Here is an 18862-nt window from a genome sequence, read left to right on the forward strand (position 1 = left end):
AAGCGGTTGCATTTCTGCTTGCTACCGGATGTGTGTCTCACTTGAATGGGCCGGCTAGCAAGCTAGGCTAGTTTGTCCCTGTTCACCGCCAAGCTGCGTTGATACGTCGAAGGCGCATTTACACGTTTTTTATTTTCGATAATTTCTTTTTGCACGAAACGGATTAAAACATGTCCAGGAGACGACACAGCGACTCCTATGATGGTATGTTTTACTTTTACGGAGTCGTTTTTCCACGTACGACCAAATGAATTGCGGCTAGCACTTCGCCTCATGGGTTTGTTGTGACTTTGCTTCCCGCTCATGTTTACTACAACAACTCATGTGAGAAGAAAAATGACGAGAAATACTCAAAAATTCTTAGAACTGTTTTGGGATTCTCGTCCATTTTTTATTTTATTTTTTTGCTTGTGCAATCAGAACGCTGTCCTTTTACCCCCGTTGTTCCCTAGCGTTCGTTGTTTTTAGCTTCTGGGTTAGCGAGAAGCGGCAAAGAAGGCTGACATGGGTTTATTAAAACATTTTATTGAGATATATATAAAAACGCGTGTTAAGAATTAATGCGACAGTATTGGGTTTGGGGCGGTGAAATCTGATGAATGCCTGAAATGAAAGAAAAGTCTACATCAAAAGTGGAAAACGAATTAACATGGTATCTATGAAGGTACAGTACTGTCTGAGACCATATTTGTTAATTATTGCCTATATTATTAGTTAAAATAGACACTAACACTTGTCCATGAAGACACAAGGATGCAGGTTCAGTCAAATACCCCAGGACAGGAATGCATGTACACAAGAATGTTTGGACACTAGGACGGCAGAGGCAGAGTAGACAAATACTGTAGAGTCCACTCACATGTCCAGTAAGACCAAGACTACTAAGACACAAGTGTAAAAGTAAACAAGGATGCTCAGTTTCAGTCCGCTCAGGCGCAAGTTTTTGTTGACAAGGACTTTGTTTGCTTTGAATACATGTAAAATGTGTATTTTTGACTGCTCCATTGCAAAATCACCAGGAGGCCAGGATCACAAGAGGAGGAGAACCTCCGAGCCCACCGAGATTGAGGACAGCCTGGAGTCTCTCATATGCAACGTGGGAGAAAAGGTAATTTTTTTGTACAGGAAGGCATATTACATCATTACACCTTAAGGAGATATGTGCAAATATGCTAACTTTAGCTATGTTCAATTTGCTAGTACGTTAAATAAAGCTACAAATTCAAGTCCCTCAAAGTACAATTGTTTTTCAAAATGTTATATTAAAGATGGATTTGAGGAGCCATTTTAAGCCTGAGTGGACACGGGAAGTAGAAGAAGCATGATAACTGGAGTATAATGTTTGTTTGGGCAGAGCAAATCGTCCTTGGAAAGCAACCTGGAAGGTCTCGCTGGCGTGTTGGAGGCCGACCTCCCCAACTACAAGAACAAAATCCTTCGCATTTTATGTGCCGTGTAAGTAAAACACACACTCACGCCCCTGGTCACGGTCGTCATCAGCTTTCTCGCATCCGCAGGGCTCGCCTCCTCCCCGAGAAGCTGACGGTGTACACCACGCTGGTGGGCCTCCTCAACGCCAGGAACTACAACTTTGGTGGGGAGTTCGTGGAGGCCATGATCCGCCAGCTGAAGGAGACTCTGAAGAACAACCTCTACAACGAGGCCGTTTACCTGGTAAAACGGGCAACGCGGGACCGCGCGGGCGGCCTTTTTCGTCCTCTTAATGCGGCGTCTTGTCTAGGTGCGCTTCCTGTCCGACCTGGTTAACTGCCACGTGATTGCCGCTCCATCCATGGTGGCCATGTTTGAGAACTTTGTCAGCGTTACGCAGGAGGAAGATGTACCACAGGTATTTTGATCCGCAATATAATGCTTGGGAAGTTAAGAATATTTGTGAAATGTTTTTTTCTTTTCTGTGTTTGGGTGCAAAGGTTCGATCGGATTGGTTTGTGTTTGTGGTGCTGTCCTGCCTGCCGTGGGTGGGCAAGGAGCTCTACGAGAAGAAGGACGTGGAGATGGACCGACTCCTGAGCCAGATTGAAGGCTACCTCAAGTAAGACTTTGCTTGGGAGAAAAAAAAAGTTCACTTCACCACGAGGAAAATTAAAATTACCTTCTTATAATGGTACAGCCCGTTTTCCAGAAGAAAACTTGACAATATTCTCATAAGACTGCTTCGCTTTTTTTGGAATTTTTTTTTCCTGAAACGTTTGCCTTTATTCTTGTGTGTGTGTTTTTTTTTTTTTTTTTTTTTTTTTTAAAGCAGGTTATTGTCCCTGTTAGTTCTAGCCAGGCCACAATAGCTGATTCTGCATCTTTGACATGTTCTTTTCAGGAGGCGAGTGAAAACTCATCTCCCCATGCTTCAGGTGTGGACTGCTGAGAAGCCCCACCCACAAGAAGAGGTGATAAATGTTCATCCCCCCAAAATAATTAATTCCTGTCACTAACGCTGACTCGTCCTTGCAGTACCTAGACTGCCTTTGGGCGCAGATCCAGAAGCTGAAGAAGGACCGCTGGCAGGAGCGCCACATCCTACGGCCGTACATCGCCTTCGACAGCGTGCTGTGCGAGGCCCTGCAGCACAACCTGCCCCCCTTCACGCCCCCGGGTCACATGCCCGACGCCCAGTACCCCATGCCCCGTGTCATCTTCCGTATGTTCGACTACACCGATGCCCCCGAGGTAGGCCGTGTCGCCGCATGACTGCTGCACTCTTTCCCAAAAGAGTTTTGGGACCACACATATATTACCACACTATAAATCACTTGTGGCTAAAGTTGTGCTAAAAAAAAAAAACACACATGTTTTATTTTTTAAATGGATACATGGGGGCCAGGTCATACAGTGATGAAAATAAGTATTTGAACACCCTGTTATAGTGCAAGTTCTTCTACTTCATGTAGGGGTCTGAAATTTTCATCGATGGTGCATGTCCACAATGAGAGAGATAATCTAAAAAGAAAAATCCAGAATTCACAATGTATGATTTTTTTTTTATATATAAAATATTTTATATATAAATCGTATAAATCTCTCTCATTGTGGACATGCACCTACAATGAAAATTTCCCCGCATGATTTCTAAGTGGGAGAACTTGCAATATAACAGGGTGTTCAAATACTTATTTTCTTCACTGTATGCTTAAAAGGGTTACAGTCTATGTACAATGTTAAAATAGTTTTTTTTTATTCATTTGTTTATTTAGCGCTGCTAAATGGCTGTATTGTTTATAAAAATGTAGGATGGCACTAAAAAGAGTGCAAACCTTCACCAAGGACAATGTATTTACGCCGTCTGTCCACTATCATGCCAAAATGTATCCACTAATATTATTATGAGGAGATCCAGTGTGCGTATTTCTCCATGATTCGTACTTATCTGTGCTATTGGGCAAACGCTGATGTTTTGTGTATGTGCATGTGTGTTTTTGGGGGTTTGGGGGGGGGGTATTCGCGTGTTTTTTGTGACTGCTGTATGTCGCATCAGGGTCCGGTCATGCCCGGCAGTCATTCTGTGGAGAGGTTTGTCATTGAAGAGAACCTGCACTGCATCATGAAGACTCATTGGAGAGAGCGCAGAACCTGGTAAACTATACACACCCTCGCTTGTCTAAACCGCGTACTGTATTACGGTGGCCCCTCGACTTACGAGTCACCAGACTGATGACTATTTTGAGGTGTTAGCCAAAGATCGGATGGCGAACAGTTCCACAAAGAAGAAGGCGGATTGAAGTTCAAACATAAAAGAAAATGAATTGCATATGTATCAAACCAATCCACATAACTTGGAGAGTTCTGCTATCTTAATGCCAACGCACAATGCAAAATGCCACAGACGGGATAACAAAACTACATTTACGCTTCCAACTCTTTAAGCAATGGATATTTGAACAAAAATGATTCAGCGCATAAAGATAATGTAACAATGCACACAGACATACCTGGTAATTAATTTCTTGTTAATGTGTATTATGCAGCCCCCCCTCCCTGTGGCCAAGGAGTGCACAACAGAAAGTGCACAATGGGTCAATTCTTGTTGAACGCATAATGCATAAAATATTTAATTCTTGTGATTCTATTTGTTCTTTTAAGGTACAGTACTGTAAAGAGCGAACAAAAAATAATAAAAATATATATTCACATGCTGCTACTGTTGTTGCAAATCAAACCCGTAAGTCAAGGCAGTGCTGTCTACACGTAGTGACGACCTTGACTTTTTGCAGCGCCGCCCAGTTGCTCAGCTACCCCGGCAAAAATAAGATCCCGCTCAACTATCATATTGTGGAGGTGCGCTTATTTCTTTCTCATGCTACACAAAACCAGATGTCAGGCACAACTTTTTGACTCCGTTTTCCTTTCTTTTACCCTTCAGGTGATATTTGGGGAACTTTTCCAGCTTCCCTCACCGCCGCACATCAACGTCATGTATACGTCGCTGTTGATCGAACTGTGCAAACTACAGCCCGGCTCGCTACCGCAAGTCGTATCCTGATCTAGATTTTTGCAGCCCCTTGGAAAAGTATGGCGTCTTTCATTTGACATTATATTTGGCAAAAAGGTAACTAAAATGCCATCGATTTCCTTCTTGAGAATTGCGTATTTTGTTGAGGTCACAAGTATCTGTCACTTGAAATGTCATCCATTTCGGTTGAAAAGCAGCCTTCAAGGGTATTTACTCGATTGAGCCACATAAAGCGGAATTGTGAGTACTAGTACTCTAAATACTGAATAGACGTTGCTAGTTTCTTTAACCGGGTGCCTCAGTTGGCCCAAGCCACAGAAATGCTGTACATGCGCCTGGACACCATGAACACCACCTGCATTGACAGGTAAAAAAATGTCTCTTGCTGAAGGGCCATGACCATGTTCTTCCTGTCTCATCCCGGCCCTCTTCCTGCTTCCAGACTCATCAACTGGTTCTCCCACCACCTCAGCAACTTCCAGTTCCGATGGAGCTGGGACGACTGGTGAGTGACTCTTCTAAACTTTTGAGCGTGACATTTTCGCATTCGGACGGTCGGCAGGCCTGATTAACCCTTTGTTGTTGTTGCTATTTTTTTGTAAAGGGCTGACTGTTTGACGTTGGATCTCGAGAAACCCAAACCCAAATTCGTCAAAGAGGTTCTGGAGAAGTGTATGAGGTAAGAACTTTTTTTGTCAGTCACTAAAGTAAATATGGAACATATACACATCATACGTCATAAATTAGTAATACATATATACTCTAAATCGGGGCTCCGCAACCTTTTTGAGGCTGAGGGCTACTTAGTAAGCACCGATCGTATGAAGGGCTACGTGACCTGTTTGCGGCAAATTTCAGACTCTGTTCATTACACGTACATAAAATATTTTTTTCATTTATCATAGTAAATGACATTACAGGTATTTTAAAATTTCAATTCACGTACGCAAGTCAGATTTAGAATTAAAAGCACAAATAATAGTAACAATTTGTGGCATATGGTATTTTTAGAGCATACCTCGCGGGCTACCAGTGGCCCGCGGGCACCGCGTTGGTGACCCCTGCTCTAAATTATGATACATGAGATGCTCACAGAACATTTAAGTACAGTACAGCCTCAGTTCTCAAACGTCCCCGTTTTTGAACGAAAATTGAGATTTTTTTTTTTTTTTTTTTTTTTTTGGGCTTCTGTAATCAGTACTCGAATGCCCCGGACTAAACCCGGAAATAACATAACGCGCGCGGCCTGACCAGCTGATCCACAACGCGCGTTGTTGTTGTGTATAACGCAGCCTCTGTGCGCAGACATGGGAAATGTCCATTCGGTTTTTGAACAAATCAGTTCTTGAACCGCCTTCTGGAACGGATTGTGGTCGAGAACCGAGGTTGTGCATAAACATAGTCCATACAGAGGAAGCCAAAAGTTTACATACACTGTGCAAAAGCACATTTAATTTTTGTCTCACTGACTGAAATCAAATCAGTTTCAGGTCAGTCAGATCACCAAAATTAATTTTGTTAAATATCACAATAATGAGAGGGAATTTCTTAGAGAATTTTGTATTATTTTCTCAGAGGTTACAAGTTTATGTACACAAAAAGTACTATACTATACTCTTTAAAGAACATGGGGAAGCCCAGATGACGATGTCATGGCTGTGGAAGCGCCTGATAGGTTAACTGACAACATGGGAGTTAATTGACCCCTCCGTACAGGGCACTTAACCACGCCCCTGAAGTGACGTCACGCCACGTGCGCTGACGTAAGACAAACAGTAAAAATGGCAAATACAATACAATACATTCTGAACTGAGACAGACTCCCTGCTTTTGATTTCATTCAAATCAACGATATATTATAGATTCTAAATACAATACATTCTTAACTGAGAGAGACGCCATGCTTCTGATTTCATTCAATCATTCACACGTAGCAATGTTATGCGAGCGGAGAACGTCTCATTCATTTATACGACGTGGATTAAAAATCAAATTTAGGGCATATCTTCGTGGTGCAAACACAGTCTGGTTAAGCTTCTGGCCGCGAGCCAGCAAGAAAGCGACACGTTTGTGCAGTCCGATCGTCGCTAAATATCGCTCAACAAAGAATAAGTGTGTCAATCGTTCACACGTAGCAGTTTTATGCTAGCGGAGAACGTCTCATTCATTTATACGAAACGTGGATTAAAAATCAAATTTAGGGCATATCTTCGTGCAAACACAGTCTGGTTAAGCTTCTGGCCGCGAGCCAGCAAGAAAGCGACACGTTTGTGCAGTCCGATCGTCGCTAAATATCGCTCAACAAAGAATAAGTGTGTCAATCGTTCACACTCAGCAGTGTTATGCTAGCGAAGAACTTCGAATTCATTTATACGAGACATGTATTGAAAATCAAATATAGGGCATACCTTCGTGCAAACATATGTGTTCCGGTTGATATTAGATGGATTTCGTTGATGATGCGGTCTTCCACAAAGTTTGATCCATCGAAGGCATTTTTCGTACTGGGTCTTCGGTTTTGGAAAGGGTACGAATCGAACTCCACCAACTAGCCTTTCAGGATACCCGTCGTCACTATTACAAAGTCCGTGACTACACCTCTTAACCATATTTTTTGTTAAATAACCCAAATACGCGATAAAACGCTAACTAAACCTATACTTGACCATTCAATGTTGTCAGAAAAAATGGCGGGAGCAAAAACGGGCTTTGGTCTATGCAGATCTCTGGCCTCTGATTGGTCAGTGACGCGGATTGCGCAATATCCACGGAGGGGTCAATTGACTGCAGTGAAGGGGCACAGCTCAAACACTCTTTTATTTTAAAAAATTTGAGAAAACTAAAAGAAATTGGCCACCAAATCAGTGTATTGTTCTTCACTGACAAGGTGTGCGTGTTGTGCAGGTTGTCCTACCACCAAAGGATAGTGGAAATCGTCCCGCCCACCTTCACCGCCCTCATCCCGGCAGAACCCGTCTTCATTTACAAATACGCCGACGAAAGCGCCTGTACGCACTTTTCTTGTTCATGGACCACAACCAACGTGACATCCACTTGAATTCACCCACAGCTGACCTTTTCTTTCCCCCCTCAGCGATGTTGCCAGGTCACCCCTACTCTGTCACCATCTGCAACGCCATCAAGAACCGAGCGTCCAACGAGGAGATCCTCACCATCCTCAAGGATGTGCCCAACCCCAACCAGGATGACGACGACGGTTGTCGTTTTTCCTCATTCATTCAACATCTTCACACTGTTACAATTTACATCAATGAGTTACAATCTGAAAATAAATATTTGACGATGTTTCTTCTCACGGCAGACGAGGGCGAGAGCTTCAACCCGCTGAAGGTGGACGTCTTCTTGCAGACGCTTCTTCACCTGGCCGCAAAATCCTTCAGCCACTCTTTCAGCGCCCTCGGCAAGTAAGTTCAACTCAGATGCCTAAAATAAAAATAAAGATAAATTGAGTGCACTTCTCTAGTGCTCATTGTGGGACTCGTGCTGTGCAACGCTTTGGAGCAATTTTACCTAGGGACACTTTGTCAGCAGTAATCATACCTGGGATTTGAACCACCGACCCTCCGGTCGCCGGACGATCCGCTCTATCGACTCAACAGACGAGATAGGAATTACTAGCCCAGTAACATCAGCTAAAATCATTTCACGATGGTTCCAGTCAATTGCTTCCTAATCTTTTGGTTACCTCATAAAACTCGAGAAAGTCAAAATACAGAATAGGAAAAGCTCCCAGTGTGCCGCGCATGTACCGTAATTCCCGGCCTACGGATAAAGTACTACCTGGTTATAAGCCTCACCCAGTGCATTTGTAAAGGAAATACCATTTGGTACATACTTACGCCGCAGCTGTGTAAAAGCCGCAAGTGCCCACATTGAAACATGAGATATTTACATGAAAGATGGCACAGAAAGTTTAACGCCGCGCTAACGGGGCCGGGCAAAAAAAAAAAAAAAAAAAAAACATACTGGTAAAAATCACTGAGACACGGCAGTAACATGCTAGTACAGCGCTAACAGGGCAGGACTGGTAAAAGTAATTTCCCCGGCACATATATTCCACCGGTCTCAGTTTTTCACATTTTAATACCTTAGCTTAGCTTAAGATAGCAACAACACGGTAGCACGGACAGGGCTGGTTCAAAAAAAAAAAAAAAAAAAACCTAGACTGTCACACAGTAGCAACAGTGTAGCACAGCAGTAACAGGGACGGTTAAAAAAAAAAACATACCTAAATCACTGAGACGTGGCAGTAACATAACAGCAATACGCTAGCGTGGCGCTAACAGGGCTGGGTAAAAAAAAACAAAACATACCGGTAAAAGTCACTTCCTCGTCACATATATGCCACCAGTCTCACTCTTACTTTTTATGCTCGAGTGCCCCCTTATGGCTGTTTGAAAAAATGCACAAATTAGCCGCATAATCCGCAGGGTTGAAAGCATGTGGAAAAAAGTTGCAGTTTATATGCCTGAAATTACAGTACTCATAAAGTATTAATGATTACATGCACATGGAAAATGACCTTTTACTAATAAAGTTGGCCCTCAATAAAACAAACCCCCACATAACGGAGGTCATAAATTAAACAATTGTTTTATCATTTTTTTTTTTAAAGTGCAATTAAAAAAAATGTGCATTTTTACTATATTTTTAGCGGAGAAATTTTATTTGGATAAAACAATTTAAAATGGAATTCATGTATAAAATTGTGTATTTTTGCTTCTTTTTCAGTGTGCAACGCATTCGTAACGCAGTATCTAATGAGATAAATAACTCCAAAATAAATAAATCACTATTGATCGTGAGTGAGCGGGCGGCAACTACGACGACGACGTCATTGGGAGCGAACGGGAGCGGAAAGCGCTGAGGAGACTTGACGCGAGCTCGGGTCTTTTGCAGGTTTCATGAGATCCTGAAGAACCTGACCGAAAGCGACGAGGGCAAACTGCACATTCTCAAGGTGGTCTACCAGGTGTGGAAGAATCACCCGCAGGTAGGAATCATCCCTCAACGGCCCCGGCGGTGCACGTTCCCACGTTTGAATCCGGGAACTCATTAATCCTTTTAGATGATCGCCGTGCTTGTGGACAAGATGATCCGGACGCAGATTGTGGACTGTGCGGCCGTGGCCAACTGGCTCTTTTCTCAGGACATGGCTCACGAGTTCACGAGGTACGCGCCTGGTCCGCTTCCTCGTCTACTTCCAAAAGTTCTACCGATTAATTTTCCCCCCTTTCACCCCACCCAGACTTTACATATGGGAGATCCTGCACTCGACCATCCGCAAGATGAACAAACATGTCCAAAAGATCCAGAAGGAGTTGGAAGAGGCCAAGGACAAGTTGGAGAAGCAGCAAAATAAGAGGGTACGTCTTCGTTCACGTGGAAAAGTACCGTATTTTCCGCATTATAAGGCGCAGGTTCAATATTGATCCATATATAAGGCGCACCTGATTATAAGGCACACTGTCAGCTTTTGAGAAAATTAAAGGCTCTTGGGTGCGCCTTATAGTGCAGAAAATACGGTAATTGAAAATGGAATATTAGTTTGCACAGATATCTCGCACAGAAGCCAATGAAGTATTGACGTTTGCGCATTTTCACGCGCTGGTCGCTGCTAGCTGCCATTAGCTGCCTAAAATTCAGTCGATTTCAATCTCGCCATTCTGTAGCGGTACACGCGTGACAATAAACCCCAGAAGAAGGGAAAAATTGACTTTGCTCTTGACTCTTTTGAAAGTGGAGCAGTCAGCCGAGACTAATCAAGTACCGTAATTTCCGGCCTATAAGCCGCGACTTTCTTCACACACACCTTCGACCCGTGATGAGGCTAATTTGTGCATTTTTTTTCTAACTGCCGCAAGGGGGCACTCGAGCGGAAAAGGTCAGAGTGAGACCAGTGGAATATATGTGCCAGGGAAGTGACTTTCACCGGTCCGGCCCTGTTAGCGCTGCGCTAACGTGTTACTGGCGTGACTCGGTGATTTTTACTAGGATGTTTTTTGTTTTTTTTTTTTAAACCGGCCCTGTTACTGCAGCGCTAGTGTTAGCACGGTGGCGCTAGCATTAAACTCTGTGTACCATCTTTCTTTGTAGATATCTCGTGTTGTCAGTTTCAACGTGGGCACTTGCGGCTTTTACACGGCTGCGGCCCACGTACTGTATGTACCAAATAGTATTTCCTTTACAAATGTACTGGGTGAGGCTTATAACCAGGTGCGCTCTGTAGGCCGGGAATTACGCTAACTATGACAACAGTAGGGTGGAACAGTGTATCAGCTGGTAAAATCGTTGGCCTCACAGTTTTGAGGTCCCGGGTTCAATTCCGGCCCCGCCTGAGTGGAGTTTGCATGTTCTCCCCGTGCCTGCGTGCGTTTCCCCCGGGCACTCCGGTTTCCTCCCACATCCCAAAAACATGCAACATTAATCGGACACTCTGAAATTGCCCCTAGGTGTGATCGTGAGTCCGACTGTTTGTCTCCATGTGCCCTGCAATTGGCTGGCGACCAGTTCAGGGTGTACCCCGCCTCCTGCCTGTTGACAGTTGGGATAGGCTCCAGCACTCACCGTGACCCTCGTGAGGATAAGCGGCGAAGAAAATGGATGGATGGATGATTACAGTATTGAAAGTATCTGTTGGGAAAGGTATACATTTCATGTTCTGGTCTCAGTTTCCAACTTTTCCCTCCCGCACCGCCGCCGTTACTCGCCTCCGTTACTGCCCGTGACAAATTAGCGGTTGGATTTTCAACTCGGTGCGTCTTGTGTGTCGGCGTCGGGCAGCCGAGAGACAGCGGCGACGAAGAGGACATGGAGAAGAACAGCGAGGACGAGGAGGGCCAGCTGGAGGAACAGATCGAGAGGCTGCAGGAGAAGGTGGAGGCAGCCCAGAGCGAGCAGAAGAACCTCTTCCTTGTCATCTTCCAGGTGGGAACCTTTCAGTTTGTCAGTTGCCCCAAAAAAAAAAAAAAAATGTCAAAAGCCGTTAATTGATTAACTCCATTAATTGCCAAGCCATTAAAAAAAAATAAATAAATAAAAAACGCATATGCGCATTATTATTGTTGGGACACCACAGGGAAGGGTCACATGACCTTGAATTTGTAATGCAGCAATCTCGTGTGACTTCCTGCTCAGGCTGGCTTAAAAAAAAAAAAGACTTCGTCGGAAAAGTCGAGACCGATATCCTGCGAGCCACACACATGCCTCCGTTAAACTGTATTCAAACGTAGTGTTAGCACCAAATACCGGTGGAAGGGTGGTACTTCAGGCACAAACATTAATTCCTTAAGATGCCCAAAGTTGGACATAGAAACTATCCTTCTATTCATTTTCTTAGCTGCTTATCCTCACAAGGGTTGCGGGAGTGCTGGAGCCTATGCCGGCTGTCAATGGGCAGGCGGGGCACACCCTTGAACTGGTTGTCAGCCAATCGCAGGGCACAGAGAGACAAAAAGCCGTACTCACAATCTCACCTTGGGGCAATTTAGAGCGTCCAACGAATGTTGCGCGTTTTTGGGATGTTGGAGGAAACCGCAGTGCCCGGAGAATACCCACGCAGGCACGGGGAGAATGTGCAAACCCCACCCAGGTGGGGCGGGGTTCGAACTCGGGTCCTGAGGACTGCAAGGCCAACGCTTTACCAGCTGAACCACCATCCCACCTGTATATTATTATTATATTATATTTATCTGCATCATGAAAAAATGTCTCGGGATAGAGTTTGAATTTCAAGTCTGGCAAAAATGACGACATCTGATCATTGTCACATTTCCTGACCTGCTTCCAGTGGTGATTTTCGGGAAAATGTAATCATAACGTTAACGGCAATTTTCCCTCTGGCCCGGCAGCGCTTCATCATGCTGCTAACGGAGCACCTGGTCCGCTGCGAGACGGGCAGCGTCAACGTCAGCACGCCGTGGTACAAGAACTGCGTGGAGAGGCTGCAGCAGATCTTCCTCATGGTAACGTCCGCGCGCGCGCACACACTCGAGCAAGCGGATCGAGGTCTTGACGTGAACGGCACGCTTCCCCGTCAGCACCACGTGACCATCCAGCAGTACATGGGCACGCTGGAGAACCTGCTGTTCACGGCTGAGCTGGACCACCACATCCTGGCCGTCTACCAGCAGTTTTGTGCCCTCCAGCACTGAAAAATCCTCCGCGCGACGTTCTGGCTCTTGCATCAAGAATCCCCGCCCACCAGCCATTTAAAAAAAAAAAAAAAAAAAAATTATGTATTTAGGATTTGGTTTTGTTTTTTAAAGGTTGCCTTTGAAGGACAAAGTCCAGAGAGAACCTTTGACTTTTTTTATATTTGTTTTATGTGGAATTGAGAACGAATTAAAAAAAAAAAAAATCGAAAGGCCTTTAAACCAGATGTGTGGGTTGACTTTTATTTCATTCCAATTTTATTTTAGGTTCTATCTTTTGATAGATACAAAATTTGTTGAATTTAAAACCCTAAAAAAATTTGCATTTTGTAGAATGCTCAAAAGAGATTGATTGGATTTTTTTCTTTTAAATACAAAACTTAAATGTCATTATTTTTTATTTAAAATGTTTTTTAAAAAAAAAACAATCCATTGTTCAGAATCTTACAAAACAAGACTAAAAAATTAATGAAAAATAATGCCTGATTTCAGATCGGATCAACTTTCAATGATGTAATATTTACATAGAATTAAAACCTTTTTTTAAAAAGTGCAAATTACATAACTTTTGGTCATTTGGCAATTTCCCTCAAACTGGCTTCTAAGAGTGTGTGTGCATGCACCATTAATATCTCAACATTAAGTGGTTATTAAAAAGTTGTTTTCTTGGTTGTTCCATCGGTTCGGATCACGAGTCCACACTGGCCAGCGCGGGGTCGCCGCAGGCGTTGTCCCGTTTGCGCCCGTAGGTGGCGTCCTCTTCGGCCTCCAGGCGTTTGTAGCGCGTGCGGAAGGCCACGATGAAGACGCAGGTGAAGGCGGCGGTCAGCGTTGCCAGCACCATCATGGACACTGAGGGGTGACGATTCCAAAAGGGAAATATTTACGCAAAAGGAAAAAATATAGATATGTTCAAATAAAGTACTACATTTTATTCATATCCTAGCTAGCAAGACTAATTCTAGTATACTGGGGAAAAAAATATATATATTTTCCGGAAATAAAGAGATCCACATTCTAAAAAAATTAAAAAAAAATGTATTTTTTGTTTGAAAAAAATATTAAATTACATTTGACATTGTATTTGAATGCAAAGTGCAAAAAAAAAAAAAAAATTTATGCGGTAATGCTTTTTTTATGACGTAAAAATGCTAAAAACTTTACCCTTCCAGCTTTGAGGGGCGAGCCCGCAAGTGGAGCGCGGCGACTCGGCGACGGGCGTGGCTAACGACTGGAGCAGGACGATGTAGACGATGGACAGGATTTGTCTGCAAAGGTGAAGAAAGAACCAAAAAACACCCTCAATGTGCCGAAAATTGCTTTATTTCTGTTTTCGATTCTTATTCTGGCAACTAACTTGAAATCCGAGCAAATTTTGTACGCATGGAGCAAAAAAAGTGTAATTTAAGGGTCCTACACATTATCACTTACTATGTACTTTTGTTTGTATTCCATTAGCATAAATGCCTTTTTTGGGATCCTTTGCCATATCTCGCTCCAAAACCAAATATGTTATCATCTGTGCCTTTGTTAAAAAGTACATACCGTAATTTCCGGCCTACAAGCGAGTTTTTTCACACGCCTTCAACCCTGTGGTTTATGCGATGATGCGGTTAATTTGTGCATTTTTTTTCCCTAACAGCCGCGAGGGGGCACTCGGGCGGAAAAGGTAAGAGACTGGTGGACTATATGTGCCGAGGAAGTGACTTTTACCGGCCCCGTTAGTGCTAACGCTAGCGTTAGTACTGTGCTAGCATGTTGCTGCTGTGTTACTGGCGTGTCTCAGTGATATTTTTACTGGTAAGTTTCATTTTAACCGGCCCTGTTAGCGTTAGTGCTATCATTAGGATTAGCACTAGCATTAAACTCTTTCTGTGTACAGTCTTTCTTTGTAAATATCTCGTGTTTCAATGTGGGCACTTGCGCCTTTTACACGGCGGCGGGGTATGTCTGTACCAAATGGTATTTCCTTTACGAATGTACTCGGTGAGGCTTGTAACCAGGTGCGCTCTGTAGGCCGGGAATTACAGCGCATATCTTAAGGGTCCCTGACACTCCCCCAATTAAAATGCTTTACTTGTCATTATTTGTGTTCTAGTTTTCACAAATTTGCAAAGACACATAGAGCCGAGCAAACAGTGAAGAATTTTAGATGAGCTCTTTCTTTCCTAATTATTGTTGCAAATTTTAAATCTGACCACTGACTTATTTTACACATTTCATGAGTCCCAGATGCCAGAATTGGGTGGGGAAAAAACACATGAAACTGGTTGACATGTTGGATCAAACTGAAGGGTTTTGTTTTCTTTTTTAGAATTTCAATGACGCTGGATTCTGATTGGATTTCGTACCCCGATATGAAGATGAGTCCGGCCGAGGTGGCCTCTCCCACAGGGTAGGAGCATTCCACGGACAGCTCCATGACCACCGGGAAGATGGAAAACCCGAAGAAGCCGAAGAGCGAGCACGCGACCGCCACAGCAACGTTCTGCCGCTGCGTCAGACACACCTGAGGACGATTCGGGTTCAGCGTTCCGACCTCGCGAGCACGTTAAGCGCCGGGGACGCCTGCGGTGTCCTGACCACGGAGAAGGCGATACCGGCCAAGGCGGAGAAGGCCATGTTGATCTTGACGGCCTCCGTGAAGCGTTTGGTTTTGTCCACGTAGCGGCCCAGCAGGGCGGCGCCGCCGATGCCGAACACGATGAAGAGGGCGGCGCACAGGCCCGCGAAGTCCTGCGGTCGTGACACCACAGGGGAGGGTCACGTGACCTTGAATTTGTAACGTAGCCACGACGACGACGCCCATCTTATCCGATGTCGCGTTCTTCCCCAAACGCCACGGAGCGCTTTCCGGAGCAAAGTCCGAACGACTCACGTTAGTGTAGCCCTGCACGCACAGGATCTGGTCCAGCAGCGTGGAGAAGCACGTGAACACGCCCACGCCGGAGCCGAAGCACACCAGCAGCACCAAGTACGCGCGGTTCTTCAGCAGCTGCGCGACACAAAAGGCACAAATGGAATTTACGTTCTGCGCAACGCCAATGCTGAACCGCCTCTGACGTTAGAGGCGCGGCCCTACCAGTTTGACGCCCTGTAAGAAAGGTTCGGAGGTGGAGTGTTCGGCGCTGGCCGACGGCGGCGTGGGCGGGGCGCTGCTGCGTATGAAAACTGTCGCCAGGAAACAGATGAGGCAGGTGGGGATGGAGTAGACCAACATCTGGAGGGAGACGGGCGTTGGGTTCGTTTCACACAAATCGAAAATGCGTCTGAGTACTGGGTGCGGGTGGACTTACCAGCACGGGGATGCGATCGGGCGTGCGCGCGACGGCCGGCGACACCACGTTGGCTAACAGGATGCCCAGCGGGTTGGCTGCCGAGGCAAACGCGGTTCAGTCGAGCCCGCCGTCGAAAGGGGCCGCGCGTCCGACGGCGGTCACCTCACCCATGGAGGCCATCATGTTGGCCGTGGCCCGCTGGTGGTCCGGAAACCACAGCGCCGCCATCTTGGTGGGCGTGAAGATGACGAGCGGCTGCGCCACCGCCGAGATCGTCTGGCCCACCATCACCGTGGCGTAGTCGATGCGTAAATACTGGCCCGGCACGCCCATGATGCGGACGACGGCGCCGAACATGTTCAGCCACGAGCCCAGGATCAGCTAGAACGGACAAGACGCACCGGAACCGTCGTACGAGGGAACAGATCGACGTGTCGCAAATCAAACGCCGTTTGCTCCGTCACCGTGATGCGCAGCCCGATGGTGTCCAGCATCCAGGTGGACACCACGCTGAGCGGAATGGACACCACCATGTAGACCACCGACAGCCAGTTGATTTCCCCTAAGGTGGCCTTCAGGTACTGGGCGGACTGGTCCGCCACAGGTGCAAAGCTCAGCCATAGCTAGGAAACAAATGACCACCAAAAGTGTGACTTAGCATAGCGTTGCTCCAAATTTCAAGTTTTTGGGGAGGAATACTGGACCCTGCGATTGGGCGGTGTGACGGTCTGAGCGCTCCCCCGTGCTGAAAAGTCTCCTCGTGATGAATCCGCATGCGTTACTAACAGGGGAACTCTGAGTATGTAGCGGACGCATACTGGGAAATCCCCCGGTCTCATAGTTCCCCTTATAACCTGCCATTATACCCTTAAAACAAAAGTTGATTAAAAACATACAGACATATACGTACGTTCGAACACGAACGCTCGGCGAAAAGTTGTCGAATGGCACATGTTCAGGCATGGATGGGGATGTTTCAGACCGTCCGGAAGTTTGCAAAATATACGCGCACGCGCATCAATCACAAGGAGACTTTTCAGCACCATCACACCGGCAAACAGTTAAGGGCGTACCCTGCCCCAGGCCCTTGTGAGGATAAGTGGAAAAAAGGGATGGATGAATGGACGTTTCCCCCCCCCACATTTAAAATGGGTTTCCCCATCTTTTTTCAACAGCTTCTTTACATACCTGCCACAGAATATACCGTTATGTTTTTTTTTTTTTTTTTAAACAAAATGGGAACTGGTAGCACCAGTCGATCACGAGAGAGAAGATCACGTGACCAGAAAAGAGGACGTGAAAGTCAAATATATCAATACGCGACTTAAAGTGTTAAGATATTAATGCTCACTTTTAACTGACACAGTTGGAATGGCATCAATGTGTTAATTTTAAAAAAAAACTGTACAAGTTTGCCGTGGTGTACAATTGTGTGATACAAAATAACTTTATTTACATTAACAGTTTATTACAAGTTGACTTCCGGACCATTACGCGATAACGTCAACAAATTTGAAGTAAAGTAAAACTAAAATGGAGGGAGGATTATCTAATCCTCACCGTGGCATTGGAGCAGTTGAGCAGGCAGACCACCAGCAGCAGCAACCACCTCCTCTTGTAGGCTTTAAAAAGAAGCAACTTCTTCAGCTCGTCGTTCGGTCCACTAGCCGGTGCCGGGGGGAAGGCGACGTGGTCGTCCGAGCCAGTCGACATGGTTGGCCGCTAAGCAGCTAACGATTTCCGCATTCTTTGGCTAAACTCGCCTTTCTTTCTTTTCCAGGGTTTAAAAAAAAAAAAAAAAAAAGAAAGTTGAAAGAGACACTCGCGAAGGACAAAGTTTGCAAGGAATAGCTCGTTTTGTCAACCCAGCGAGCAACTTTGAACCCCGCGAGGAGGAGAAAGACAAGATAATCGATATAAAAGAAACATTATTAATTCTTGTTGATGGGTTCAGCAAGTCAAAGATCTTCTACTGTTTAAAAAAAAAAAAAAAAAAGATAATGCCCCGATCGGATGCGATCATTCTGGACTGCCGAGACAATGACATAGAACTACATTATGGACTTTGACTATCCCAGTTCCTCCCTCCCCTCCCCAAGTACACAAAAGTTTGCCTGGCTCAGTGAGCGTTTAAAGACAAACAGAGCTTCGCTGCCAATGTACTAATAAGGTACTTACTGTACTACTAAACTGTATTTAGGTAGTTATTCTTTCGCGTACCACCAAAGAGAACTGTACCACATTCTGAGGCCCTCTATACAAGATGGAAAGATCCACATTACACCTCATTAAATTTGAATTACAGTAGAAAAGTTCATTTAACCCATTCATGGGCAGGGTGGCATTTTTTTTTTTTTTTTTTTGCCTTATTGAGATAAAAGTCTCCTAACAGGCCACCATCCAAGAAATAACACTTTTTCATTTATGGTCAAGTTACGTGATAACTTTACTCATTTATAATCTCGTCCCCAAAATATAACTACTAACTTTGATTGATGAGTTATCCTCTCCTGATACCAAATTATGGCTTCAGATTAAAACAGAATCAAAATATACTGAAGGATATAATGCGTGAAAATCATGATGTCCCAAAAATGGGACGCTGCCCACGAATGGGTTAATTGTACAGGACATGTATGAGAGCAGCAGAACAGCGGTGAGATGTGCCGTAGGTGTGTCAGAAGAATTTAAAGTGGAGTGGGACTGCACCAGGGATCCGCTCTGAGCCCCTTCCTGTTTGCGGTAGTAATGGATAGGCTGACCGGTTAGGTGAGACTGGTTTCCCCTAAGACCTTGATGTTCGCAGATGATATCGTGATATGCAGTGAAAGCAGGGAGCAGGAGGAGGAACAGTTAGAAAGATGGAGGCACGCACTGGAAAGGAGAGGAATGAAGATTAGCCGAAGTAAAACAAAATACATGTGCGGGAATGAGAGGGGGCGGGG

The 18862-nt window shown here is 45.0% G+C and overlaps 2 protein-coding genes across 3 annotated transcripts; one reads left to right on the forward strand and one right to left on the reverse strand.

The window, feature by feature from the left end:
- The first annotated feature begins 11 nt into the window (after positions 1-11).
- Positions 12-12858, forward strand: LOC133508375 (nuclear cap-binding protein subunit 1). The gene is made up of 23 exons (XM_061834312.1): positions 12-204; positions 1020-1108; positions 1355-1455; positions 1518-1674; positions 1742-1849; positions 1932-2053; positions 2336-2405; positions 2470-2685; positions 3491-3588; positions 4227-4290; positions 4376-4486; positions 4768-4832; positions 4908-4970; positions 5070-5144; positions 7370-7473; positions 7560-7682; positions 7788-7890; positions 9386-9479; positions 9555-9658; positions 9735-9852; positions 11270-11413; positions 12337-12450; positions 12526-12858. Exons 1-23 carry the CDS (start codon positions 171-173, stop codon positions 12637-12639), a joined length of 2391 nt encoding a protein of 796 aa, XP_061690296.1. The 5' UTR covers positions 12-170; the 3' UTR covers positions 12640-12858.
- A 6-nt stretch (positions 12859-12864) lies between these two features.
- Positions 12865-18225, reverse strand: slc49a3 (solute carrier family 49 member 3). 2 transcript variants are annotated; one of them, XM_061834316.1, is made up of 10 exons: positions 17478-18225; positions 16382-16540; positions 16085-16298; positions 15936-16012; positions 15722-15859; positions 15518-15634; positions 15240-15375; positions 14991-15148; positions 13804-13907; positions 12865-13491 (listed from the first exon to the last, which is right to left on the reverse strand). In XM_061834316.1, exons 1-10 carry the CDS (start codon positions 17628-17630, stop codon positions 13290-13292), a joined length of 1458 nt encoding a protein of 485 aa, XP_061690300.1. In that variant the 5' UTR covers positions 17631-18225; the 3' UTR covers positions 12865-13289. The 2 variants fall into 2 exon arrangements, with proteins under 2 accessions (XP_061690300.1, XP_061690301.1); XM_061834317.1 differs by having other exon boundaries at positions 12867-13491; positions 15223-15375; positions 17478-18217.
- Between the last annotated feature and the right edge of the window lie 637 nt (positions 18226-18862).

Source organism: Syngnathoides biaculeatus, chromosome 11, assembly GCF_019802595.1.
Source record: "Syngnathoides biaculeatus isolate LvHL_M chromosome 11, ASM1980259v1, whole genome shotgun sequence".
Classification (NCBI taxonomy): Eukaryota; Metazoa; Chordata; class Actinopteri; order Syngnathiformes; family Syngnathidae; genus Syngnathoides; species Syngnathoides biaculeatus.

What these genes read in the sequence shown, in the direction of transcription:
- LOC133508375 (XM_061834312.1), top strand. Translation starts at nt 171, where the DNA reads ATGTCCAGGAGACGACACAGCGACTCCTATGATG. An exon ending in CAGATTGAAGGCTACCTCAA is followed by an intron (nt 2,054 to 2,335) that starts GTAAGACTTTGC and finishes TGTTCTTTTCAG; the next exon opens with GAGGCGAGTGAAAACTCATC. An exon ending in GTTCTGGAGAAGTGTATGAG is followed by an intron (nt 5,145 to 7,369) that starts GTAAGAACTTTT and finishes CGTGTTGTGCAG; the next exon opens with GTTGTCCTACCACCAAAGGA.
- slc49a3 (XM_061834316.1), bottom strand. Translation starts at nt 17,630, where the DNA reads ATGTCGACTGGCTCGGACGACCACGTCGCCTTCCCCCCGGCACCGGCT. An exon ending in CCATCGGGCTGCGCATCACG is followed by an intron (nt 16,299 to 16,381) that starts GTGACGGAGCAA and finishes TGTCCGTTCTAG; the next exon opens with CTGATCCTGGGCTCGTGGCT. An exon ending in GCGTGCAGGGCTACACTAAC is followed by an intron (nt 15,376 to 15,517) that starts GTGAGTCGTTCG and finishes TCACGACCGCAG; the next exon opens with GACTTCGCGGGCCTGTGCGC.